Genomic DNA, 12,650 nt, shown 5'->3' on the forward strand with positions numbered 1-12,650 from the left:
GTTTAATCCAAATATAAGCATTTATCTCTGAAGTCAAAATTTCCTTTCACTTGTTTGTCTTTATACTAGAGTTCAGCCACACTTTCTTGTCTTTACCTTTATTTATTAATATTTTTCTGTGCCTTTGCTCTCGACAGTGGAAAGAAAGGTGGCTGTGAGTGCTTTTCCTTTTTTTTTGGATTTGTATCTATTTTTTTCTTTATTGATGCCTTTGTTCGTCTGCTGCCTTGAAAAAGAAACTGAAATCTTTCATCTTTTCTGTCGACACGACAAACCAAACATCCACAAAATGCGGATCTTTGAAGCCGCATTGATCTGTGAAGACACTGAGGCTGGATAAAGCATTTATTTGATGTATTGTTGAATCGTTTGGGAAGATTCCTTTCCCGTAAAATAGTAGTACAAGTGCTATCTAATGCATGTTTTATATAGTATTGCTTATGTATCATTCATGTCACCGTAAAAACGTTACAGATCTCCTTTTTCGTGCCTTCTCTGGTTTCAGATGAAAGCTGGTTGCACATCACATATCATTTGTTCAGAGTTATTAATATAACAGGATGAATAATTTAAGACTGGATCAGTTTTCCTGTGCGTGCACATTATTTTGCCAGTAAGCAGAGCAGCCGGGGTGCCGTTTGTTACAGACCAAATGTCATTTTAAGTCTACTGCGGTAAGAAAGCAATCAATCTTTAATGGAAGATTAGTGATGTTGATCTGCTTGTGTGCCGTCAGCGAAAAGCTGTGCAACAACTGGATGGATTGTAATGAAATTTGGGTCAGACATTAATGGTTCAAAGAAGATAAATCCACAGATTCCTCAGCCTGGTGTCCCACTGAGGCATTTTCTTTAAACAGCTCAGCTGTTCTTGAAGGAAACCTTTAAAAGGCACAGTGAAAAAATACTTTGCATATGAATTTTTAAATATTAATTTCCTCTTTTTGGTTAATTTTGCATTGAGGCTTCTTATTGTCAACAATATTATAATTTAATTTTTATCTAGTTTAATCTATTACTAAAAGGATTCAGTCATAGGAGAAAAAAACATGACATTAAACACACAAAGGAATAACAAAAAAAAAATAAAATTTGCAAGAAATTAAGTAATAACAGGAAGAGATTTATTAATAAAAATCAGCATTCCTCTAAAAGGGTGAGTTTTCACTTGGAAAAGGTAAAAAAATTGATTTAAATGGATACATACAAATTGTCAATGGTATTTGCTTTAGTGATAATATATTTTAAAACACTCTAGGACACTGTACAAAAGAGGAAAAAAAAAACACTAGAAGTAAAAAATACAAAAACAACAAAAAAAATATAAAGCTCCAATTAGTGTTGGTTTCTGTAAATAATTTAGCTTATAAAACACCCTTTTGTCCACATTACATATTAATTCTGTAGCATAAAAGTTATTTTTGAACTTTTTTTCTTGTATTAAAGTTTAAAAAAATAAAAAAATAAAGACACTTGATCAACTTTGCTTAATAAAAGTGCTGCTGATCTGGACAGTCAAAAAAACACCTGTTCAAACTAAAAATGAACAAAAAGAGCTGAGCAGTGAGTATGCAAACTGGGACATACCAGGCAGAAAAAAAAGGCTGAAGTGATTACAAGCGTCTGACAAATGAGAACACCAAGGCTTGGTGGAAATATATGGAGTAAGTAATAATACCTAACAGGAAACAGGTGTGGCTGGAGCTGCAGCGGGTTCATTAAGAAAATTCAAAACAGGTGTGGAGCAGACAAAGAACAAGTGCAGCATTCACGGTACCGAGTCATAAGATTCATTTATTCAGGAGAACTTCAGATGGACTAAACATATATTCTGTAGAGCTTTTTGCAGTCACTTTGGCACTAGACTGGGTGATACGAGCTAGACCAGGACCAGTACTGCTTTGTTGTGACTCTGCATCTGTGTTGCACAGCATAAGAGCGGGGGAGTCTAAACACAGACATGACTTGATGTTCAACTTGTTGGCACTATTTTCAACAGCAGTAAAGCAGCAGAGAGTTAGTTTTATGTGGACACCAGCACATGTAGGAATAATAGGTAATGAAAAAGCGGATAGATTGGCCAAACAGGGATTACACAAAGAACACGTAGATGACAACATAGAACTTTCGAAATCTGAGGGGAAGAGTGTGGTTTGGAGGAAAGTCCAAGAAATATGGCAGAAGTACTGGGACCAGGAGACAAAGGGGAGACACTTATATGGGATACAGGAGACGGTGGGAGGAGACAGAGTATGGGGCAAAGACAGACGAGAAGAAGTGGTGTTTACCAGGATGAGGATAGGGCACAGTAATTTAAATAAAACCATGAAATTAATGGGGAAACATGAAACTGGAGAGTGTGAAGGCTGTCAGACTGTGGAATCAGTGGAGCATGTGTTGATGGAATGTAGAAAGTATGTATGGGAAAGAAAAATTATGGTTGAGGAGTTCAAGAGGAAGGGGATACAGATTAAGGATATGAGGGACATATTATCCAGGAAGGGTGATGACAGAAGGCCACTATGGAAATTTCTGAAAGAAACGGGGCTCTTTAGAAGAGTTTAATTGGAGACCTGAAGGTGGCAGCAATGCAACAATGTTGGATGCCGGCTGCCATTAAACCCCAGAGAGAGAGAGAGAGAGAGAGAGAGGTGTGGAGCAGATCAAACTGCAAAAACCAAGGACTTTAAAACAAAATCATCAGAAAATGTGACTTTAAAAAAATAAATACTCCCTTAAATTCAAATATTCCACTACTTTTATGTCTAATGTGCCTCAATATCTTCTGTTTTCATGAATCTTTGTAGATCATATAACCTAAGTTTTTCACTTATGTTGATTTCATAAAGGAAAAAACGGTCAGTTTTTCACTTGCTATGCCTTATATGTCATATTGTGTAAAGAAAATGGATGCAAAACATAGAGATACAGTAATTAAACAGCAAAAATCAAAAGATTGTAACAACAAATAGCATTCCTAGATGTTAATTTTTATGTATCAACTTTTTTTTAATTCCAGCACCTTAAAATATGTGGTTCAATGGTGTAAGTAGTAGGGCCAGTTTACAAACTAAACAAAGCAAAAAAATTAATTACAACTTCAAATCTTGTAAATGAACGAGATTTAACTGTTAAATTACAAGAATAAAGTTGTATATTTATGACTTAAAAAGTCATAGGCTAAAATGTATGACTTTACAAGATTAAAAAACATAAATTTAAGAGCTTTAAAGTTGTAAATTTACAAGAAAAAACCTTGTAATATTAGTTTTTTGATGGCCCTAATGCTAATTTTAAAAAATTAAGTCCTTTTAAAATTTGAATAAAAATACATACATAGTATAGCTTTACATCTGTTCTGGTACTACAAACTCATAAATTTAAGGTAATAATTTATTTTAAAAAATAATAAAAAATATAATAAAAAATAGGGGTTAAGCTGAATAATATTTTTTTATATATATCATTTAGAATTGCTGCATTAGACTTTTTGAATTGAGTTTTAGTTGCATTTTCTAATGTAGTTCCATAAAACACAATAAAACCACAATGTCTCCCAGACTTCCCCATATGGGATTTTATTCGTCCAGTCAACATAAATGATGCTCAACATTCAGATTGTCTGTTTATTCCATCTTTTGAGCCAGCTGCTCAAAACTGTTTTTATTTGGCGTTTACTGTAAAGGTCACAATGAGAAGGATGGACACTTCACCCACAGCGATTTAAAACGATTGAACTGTTAAAAATATTGTGTTCTGCTCTGATCCAATTTATTCCACACTTTGAAAGAAAATCAATACTTCTCCACAAAATGCATTTATATACATTTTACAATAAAAACTATTTTAGAGGCTTAAAGGGCATCTATTGCTGCAGGATTTTTTTTCTAAATAATTGTTCATATTTAGGACTTAAATGCCAGTTGGCTTATTTTTGGCACTAAAAGTTAATGTCATTACTGCTTTTTCCAGATTTCATTTCTAGAAACTAGAAGTAAACAGATTTAATGGCACAAATCCTTTTGAATTACTACACTTGCACTCGGAAATGGGTTTAAAGGCTCTGTACATTCATAACTAATGACCTTTTCCTTTATTTAAAGGTGTTCCACATACTCACACACTCAGATTTACTTTTTATGCTCAAAACTGAGCTGTCCACGGATGTCAACTCTGACATAAAATCCACAAAGAACAGGATTTCAAAGCCCCTCACCTAAGCTATCAGCATGTTTACATCTCTGGTTAAAAATGGATGGTACATTACCCTCCACTGCACAGCTTGAATTAATGGTCAAGACGAGCGAACAGGCCGCGGCTGATCTCTCCATGATTCATGTCTGTTCATTTCCTGCTACATGTGAGAGTTTCTGTGAGGGAGATGTTACAGTGGAGCTTCACTCTCCCTCCACATTTTACTGATTTACAGCATAAATCATTCAGTCAAAAACGTTTCTGTAGAGGATGCGTTGTACTGAGGTTATCTTTGTCTCTTTTCTGAGAATACTAGAATAATCTTTAATCATTTCTAACCCCCATGGTTGAACCGTAGAATTATGCGTTTCTGAAAAATCTTAGCACAAAATGGCTCAATGGAATTTAAGGATGTTTACAGACTGAACACATTTGGTTTGAACCAAAAGGCTACCGTAGCCGAGCATTATGGTGTTTACCTTTCACTGCAGGAGCTTCGTCTACGGCGCTTTCAGCGGTACTTCTGCGTTTCCGTACCACAACTTAATGTCTTGCTGTCCCGCATTAGTTTAAGGAAGGAAAAAATTAAAGTAAGAATTATAATGTCTTAACGCAAATAAGTAAATAGGAGAATGATCAGGGGCCCGTTTTAAGAAGCAAATTTAGAGTTCAAACCTGAACGGACTCAAAATTCTCTAACTTAGAGTTTTGGGTTTCAGAACAGCTGAAAAGAGTTGATTCAATCAACTTTAAGTTGTTGGAGCCACAATCAGGTCTGAGCGCCGTAACCATTAAAAGCCCTGATCAATGGAGCAAAGACAGCACGATTCACCATGGCAACGGGAACAAACACCTCTAGAGTTTCATACTTCCAGCGACAGAAATCGATGTTCCTACAAGCATATGCTGACTACAAGCACGTTTTCTACAAAGAGATCAACACAGCTGCAGTGGTAAAACTCAGTTAATGCGTATGTCTACATTTGAATCATTTCAATTCAGGATTTGTACTAAATAATGTCAGGAAAATCATTTTGTCACTTGTAAAGTCAGGAATTGTTCTGATAGTTTAACGAGTAATCCCCATACTTGCATAAATGACCGTTTTTCATATCGTAAATCAATTTGATCTGTTGCAAAATTGTTTTAAAAGTTTAAGGACTGATTTTTTTTTTTAATTTGTGGATAAAAACCACTTATGTGATTGTTTTAAAATGTAAGAATTTCTTCAAAAAAATTTGACTGACAAATAATGTCAAAACAGTTTTTTTGCAGCCAAATAGTTTTTGAAAAAAAGTTAGAAATACATAATTAGTATAGAATTAAATTATACATTTAATCAGATTTTAAGCATTTTAATCAAATTTGAATAAACGTAGTAATTTATCAGAACCAGTCGTTCTTCTGTTTGAGTTTATACCACTTGTAGTTGCTTCATCATCGTGAACCCACTCAAGCTGAGTCTAAGATTTCCTGTGTTGGTCATTTATGTGCTGCATCAGCATGTAAAAAAAACATTTATTACCACTTCCTCTTTTTCTCTTTAGTCACTCAAAAACATTCAGTTTCTCTATCTGTTTTTTTTTCTTTTTTAGCTGCATTCTCTGTTCTCATTTCTCTGCTAAACGCTGCATGTACTGCAGTGACCCTTCTGTGCAGCGTGCCCTGCAGCGCTGAGCGGCGCAGTTGCATGGGGTTGTGTGAAATGGGAGGAGTGGGAAACAGGTGCTAGCGCTGTCAGCTTGTTAGCACTGGGAAGAGACTTAGCCCCTCAAACAGAATGCAGCACATATGCAACACATACCCTCTGGCAGCGGGGCATACTGTATGTGTGCACATGCACGTGTTGAAGAGGGCAGCACACATTAGTGATGCTGGGAGATAGTTTTTGGGGTGACAAATGCTTGGCTGCATAAGCCTCGGCGGTTCAACATGTTCTTATTGAAAATAAATCATATTATGGTAAATCCAGCGCACTAAAATATATCAAACAATACGTTTTTATTTATTTTTACAGCTGTAATTTCATTTATTTTTCTTTTTTAGCTTAAAGAGATGTTTTAATGGGAGTTCCCCTTGGGTTATGTGCAAGAAATTCTCTCAAATATCACAAATGAGGCCCCTCGATGACCCATTTCTGGAAGAAGTAAATTGACACAATGAATAATTCCATCCAGTCTTTAGGCCACTATAACGAGACTCAGAGAATAAATGAGGACACTCAGTTCCTGCTCCCACTTTATTCCATCAAAGCCATTTAGACAGTGTTGGCCTGTTTGTCCAATTTATTTTAAGATTTCTCACCCTCGTATTTGGAAGAAAGAGGAAGAATAAAGAGGAAATGAGTGTGAGTTTAAATTAAGCTAGACATACTTTGGGGAGAGCCAAAAAAGTAATAGACTAAATAGTGTAAGTATTCCTGCTAGCTGCTGCTGTACACCCAAAAGAAGAGTCAAAATGCAAATAAACGAGTTTGTAGAGATTGTATTGAGCAATCATTCTTTTTATCGGTATTTTAACCACATGTGCTTATTTTACAGAAGCTGCAAACCATCATTTTAAAGACTTAACTGCAAAAACCACACATATTTATGTTTATTATTACCTAAATTAACAAAAAATATAAAAAACTTGACTAAATTCTTTAAAAATATATAAATTTTTATATTTAAGGACATTTTTTCATGTCTTGTTACCAGGCAGGTTGCTGCACATCAAAGACAATGCAGCAAAAATGAGACAGCTTCTAACAGATACCACTTGAGCTCCGCTCCGTGGCGTCCACAGAGGATACGGTTCCTCTCACCTGTGGGTTAAAACCTCCTCTTTGGTTTGATGTCTGAATCTGCGGTTATTTGATGATGCGCTTTCAAGTCAGCCTGACAGGACAAGACTGCAAGCAGATTTCCCACAAGGACTTAAACTGCTCTACAGAGAGACTCACAGGCATCACTCCACAGTCACATCAAAGCAGAGCACTCATCTTTTGGCCTCTGTGCGCCGCTCCCAGAAACAGATGGATTACACGTTGGTTTGGCGCCCTCTTGTGGAAAGAATATGGAATTGCAGGTTTTCGGCAACTAAATTAATTGTTTCTATTTTCTGTTTTCTTTCCTTTACAGATGCAAAGATGTTGTTTCTAATTGGAATCACTGTTCCTGGGAATAATGCATCGCAAGAAAACTCAACTTCAGGTAATCAACTTAAAATTTTTTCTTCAATTGCAACAAAATTAAAAAATTAAAAAAGGGGGAAAATTGAGCTTTCCTTCCTTCTGATTTTTAGTAACTTTACGAATTAGTCTGCAACCTTTAACGGTAAGTTTTCTACCTAGTAGGAGTTGCAAAGTCATATTTTGATACTAATTGCATTTGTTACAATGCATTCTTTAATAATACATAAGAATTGTGCTTCTTTTGAGGTATGAATAAAAACACAAGCATTTTCTCAAAATGTGAAATTATTTTTTATGTGTGCACCTCACACATACATTTATAAACTTAACTATTATAAATTAAATAAATGCTAATTTAGGTACCCTTACTTGAAAAAAAATACAATTATTTTATTTTTCTTTAGCCATGCCCCTGGTCTAGATGTTGCTGCATGGTTAAATGCAAAAATGAGCAATTATATTTAAATAAAAAATAAAACATTGTCCCAATACTTTGTTAAATAAGCTGAAAATAAATCTTTGCAACCACATTTTATTTCGAAATATTCTTATTGATACAAACTAATCTCAATTTCTATAGTTTAAGAGATATTGGCAAATAAATATAATCATGTTCCGTCCCTCCCCATCTTTTTTATGTATAAAATGGGAATGACATTATAATTTTGTATTTAATTGCACATAATATTCATATTTAGTTACATATTTTTCCAAAAATGTAAGATTTTTATGGGAAAATTTGCTTTATAGCTTACTTGGCAATAACAATTAATTAATATAACAATTACTTGGAACTTTTAATGTAATAAAAAAAAAACTGTTTTATTTGAAATATATTCTAATAATGTAATTTAGAGATTATGTTCAACATTTCAGGCCTTCAAGCAAAACACTATTTGTAGTCATGTGACACTATCATGGACTTTATGATAATAATAACTTTTTTTTTATCACTTCTGTTCTACAAATCAAAACTAGAGCAAGTATTTTAAGATTTTCACTCTGTTTTCTTTAGAAAATTCCACCCAGCAGGGGGCTCACGTGCTGCCCTCCACGCTGGTCATATCCCTGGTTCTTATCATCCTTGTCCTGCTGACGATCTACTGTCTCAGGTAAAATAATAATAATAAAACGTGCGCTTAAATGGTATTACTACCGGGTGTGTGTAAGCGTGACTGTGTCAGGACATCGGAACGGAGGGGGGCAGCTTTTAAACAGGTGGTGGGCAGTGGCTTATGGGTAAACAGCTGCACCTCATGAAAGGACAGCAAACAAAAGCAGATCAGTGAGCTTCCACTCCCTGACGGCAGCATGAGGAGGAACAGCTTCACATCCCTGAGATGGTTCATTTTTATTCTCCAATTAAGACAATTTATAATATTTTTGAGCTTTTAAAAAAAATCTCTTCTTGTGTTTTAAAAGGTTTAAAAGCCACAGGAAAGTTCTAGTTACATCGGTGGATAAGAAGATTCCAAACGGCTTCTTGGAGGAGCAAGGTACGTTCATGCTGAAATCTAAATGAGCACAAATTAAGGAAAACACAATGCATCCTTTCTTCATTTGAGTTGAACATTTAAAACCCTTCATAAAAAACTAAAACATTGTGATCTGGTGCCTAGCTGGAAACATTTGGAAAGGCTCTTAGATTTCACAGCGCTTTAGGAAGCACAAAGAACTCACTCTTCATTCTCTTCGAAAAAAAAAAAAAAAAAGAATTTATGGAAAGGCCAAATTTTGCAGCTTTGTGCAACAGCACCAACTTTATGATTCCAGAAGTCGTTTCTGTCAAGTAGCCACAGAGTAAGGAAATCTTTATAGTCAGCAGGCATGTTTTTGCAGGTGCTGTGAGAGCTTGTAACCTTCTCCACGGGGACGTGTGAGCAGCCTGACCTCCATATATTCTTTTAAACACAGGAGAACAGACAGTGGTCCTCCTCCCCAGATCCCCCTCGCCATCCAAGAGGTACTTCCCCATCCCTCTGGACTCTCTGGAGGAAGAGTACCGGATACGCTCTGCTGATGACGGCAAGCTCTTCAGAGAAGAGTTCAATGTAAGCACTAGCTGTTGATGAAGCTGTTTGTCCTACAAGTAAAAAAAAAAAAAGCAATAAAATGTTAGGTTTACAGACTTTGTAGCCGTGGCTTCGTTTCAACCTCTTGAGGTTTGGATTCTGTCTTTATTATAGTCACTGCCATGTTACTTTCACCATGGGTCCTTTGAAGAGGCGAGCAGAGAGTACAACCGAGAGAAAAACAGATACCCAAACATTTTACCATGTGAGTGAGGACATTCTGTATTCGTTTTTTTATTGCTAATATAATCATGGAGGCTGAAAAAGAGGCTGTAAGTGTCTATCTTTCCGGTTTCAGACGATCATTCCAGGGTGGTGCTGAGTCATCTCGACGGACATCTTTGTTCGGACTATATAAATGCTTCCTACATAGACGTGAGTATAGACAAAAAAATCAGCAATAAAGTAAATATTGTTTAGGCTGGTTATTAATTCCCTAAATTTCATCACACAGGGATACAAAGAGAAGAATAAATTCATAGCAGCTCAAGGTAAATATAAAAGGATGCAAATTTTGACTAAAGCCTTTTGTCAGGAACTGGTGTTGTAGGACTTCAAAAGCAGGTTTGGTGGCAGAAACTAATACATTTAATAAATAAACTGAAACATGACAAAACCGATGGAGCAACAAAAGGAACAGATGACAGACACTGAAGAACTGAATACCTAAAGCATTCTCACTCCCAACTCGTCATATGTGGACGTATGGTTGGGGCCCCCTCTGCACCACTTTTTGCACGTCCCCAACTCATTGTTTTTTGCCGTGTTGGCTGTTTCCATTAAATCAAGTGTCCCCGACCTCTGGGCTGTGAAACGGTACCGGTCCAAGGGCCACTTGGTACTGGGCCAAAGACAGGGAAAAAGTGCATACGCTAATCAGGGGTCCCCAACCCTCTGTACCAGACATGGAACCGGTACCTTGTTGGTGTACCAGTGTCAGGTTATGGTACAGGTCCGGTCTGCGTCCCAGTACTGGGCCAGTACCAGTCCGGGGGCTGTTTTGTACCGGGCCACAGATGGAGAAAAATTAATACACCAATCAAGAGTCCCCAACCCTCAGGACTGGTACCGGACGCGGAACCAGTACCGTCTTAAGGTTAGAGTACCGGTACCTTGTTAGTGTAATGGTATCAGGTCATGGTACTGGTCCGGTCCGCGTCCCGGTACTGGACCAGTACCAGTCCGAGGGTAAGGGTAGTGGTACAGTCCCCATTCCGGTACTGGACAAGTGGTGTTTGGTACCAGGCCACAGACAGAAATAAAATATGCATATGATAATCAGGGGTCCTCAACCCTTGGGACCGGAACTGGTCCAGTTCTGGGATGCAGACTGGACTGGTACCTTAACCTGATACTGTTACCTTAACCTGGTAACAGTTCCACATCCGGTACTGAATCCCGAGGGTTCTGGCAGCCTGCACGTCAAAAAAATTAACAGTCAACAAGTCTAAAACAACAAGCTGGGGACACCAAAAATGTCAAAAGTGACATGGAGGAGGCCCGAATCAAATGTCCATATATGTCAAGCTGGGAGTCAGAATGTGTAGGAATGCCAGACGCTTACATACACTAAATGAATGCAGCTGTGGGTGAACAACTTGACTAGTGAGATTATCAGAGAAAACAGTACATGAAAAAACTTAAAACATCACAAAAATCCATGGCCAGAATCCTCACAGTACCCCTCCCAAAAAGGGCAGATCCCAGATGCCCAAACCCAACAAAACACCTTTTTTCAGTTAAATGCCCTCAGTCTATTTAAATGTCTAGTTTCCAGTTCATCCTTGGCAGGTCATCTGGTCACTCTTTTTGTTCCTCTATGGTTTTTGTCAAGCTCTGGTTGATTCATTAGATTTTTAAGTTTCTGTCTCCTGCATTTTGGGTCCTCCACCACCAGTTCCTGACACACTTGTCTCATTCATATATTTATTTGTGGTTCCTTTCTAGGTCCTAAGCCAGAGACATTAGCTGACTTCTGGAGGATGGTTTGGGAGCAGAAAACTGCAACTATAGTCATGCTAACAAATCTGAAGGAACGAAAGGAGGTAGTTTTAAAACTGATTCCACTAATAAAATACAAAACAAAAGTCTAACTTTTTTTTTGTTAATTAATATAATTCTTATGACCCAAACTTGAAATTTATGACTTTCTTCCCAAGTGGGAATCTAAACAAAGATTCACCCAGCAGATTACTTAGCATCGCATTAAACCCCCCTCAAAGGGATAATTGAGTTTTCAACATCAGGTTTGATGGAGCAGAATGGCGGCGGATCAATGATGTAATAATTGCTGATAAGATCCTAAGAGGCTTCTCGATAATTAGAAAATCTAGTTAAAGGGTGCAAACGTCACCACCAAGCACAAAGTCACTGTGATTGCCTTTGCTTTTGGATCACATTCACCAGACTCGTTCAACCTTTGCTGGTGTTTTATGCATGTGTGTGTGTTTTTTTTCCTGCTAAATCAGTGAAAATAATTTTTTATTGTTTGATTACCTCACCAGGAAAAATGTTGTCAGTACTGGCCAGAGAAAGGGTGCTGGATGTATGGAAATATCCGAGTGGCACTGGAGGACGTCACTGTTCTGGTGGACTACACTATCAGAAAATTTTGTGTTCAATACGTAAGTTAATTAAAAATGTGTGAAAATTAAAGATCAAATGAAAGAATTATCTTGTTTTACCAGAAAACAGTTTATTTTTGTCTTTAGTCCCACTCCAATCATATTTTGATCTATTTTTAAAGCCTTCCCAGTGTTTTTTTTTTAAATTATGATTAGACCGTTTTTAGCTTAATTTGCCTCCAAATTGTGGCCGGAACTGTTGGCGAGTCAGCCCACATCCTTTTCCCATCATCCGTTTTGTTTCTATATCGGAGCTATTTAGATGTACAGTTTTGAGACAGATGAAGAAAATATAGACATATATGGAACTATTCATGAGAATGGAGCAGAGCAGGGAGCTTGTAGTTTCTACATCAAAACTACTAGCTTTTTCAAACAGCATTTTTTCATCTGCTCCTGATTCACAGTAATTTGAATAAATGAATACAAAAAAAACACAATTAAATGTCTAAAACATATCACAAAAACAGGTTAAAAACACCAAAACATGATTTTCATTGGAGTGGGTTTGATAACTTAAAGCAAGCGTTAATTCCCTCCCTTTTTCCAGAAAATACAGACATTAGAAACATTATAAATGATCAGT

General features: G+C 36.7%; 1 protein-coding gene across 1 annotated transcript in view; it reads left to right on the plus strand.

Moving 5' to 3' along the window:
- Positions 1 to 12,650, plus strand: part of LOC112162060 (receptor-type tyrosine-protein phosphatase epsilon) — a 28,941-nt gene that overhangs the window by 7,636 nt on the left and 8,655 nt on the right. Inside the window, exons 3-11 of the mRNA XM_024297706.2 lie at positions 7,316 to 7,387; positions 8,384 to 8,480; positions 8,791 to 8,864; positions 9,283 to 9,419; positions 9,555 to 9,645; positions 9,739 to 9,815; positions 9,895 to 9,931; positions 11,388 to 11,485; positions 11,945 to 12,064. Of these exons, the coding sequence (XP_024153474.1) occupies positions 7,324 to 7,387; positions 8,384 to 8,480; positions 8,791 to 8,864; positions 9,283 to 9,419; positions 9,555 to 9,645; positions 9,739 to 9,815; positions 9,895 to 9,931; positions 11,388 to 11,485; positions 11,945 to 12,064 (795 nt within the window). The 5' untranslated portion in view covers positions 7,316 to 7,323. The remainder of the gene's footprint in view (positions 1 to 7,315; positions 7,388 to 8,383; positions 8,481 to 8,790; positions 8,865 to 9,282; positions 9,420 to 9,554; positions 9,646 to 9,738; positions 9,816 to 9,894; positions 9,932 to 11,387; positions 11,486 to 11,944; positions 12,065 to 12,650) is intronic.

Source organism: Oryzias melastigma, linkage group LG15, assembly GCF_002922805.2.
Source record: "Oryzias melastigma strain HK-1 linkage group LG15, ASM292280v2, whole genome shotgun sequence".
Taxonomy (NCBI): Eukaryota; Metazoa; Chordata; class Actinopteri; order Beloniformes; family Adrianichthyidae; genus Oryzias; species Oryzias melastigma.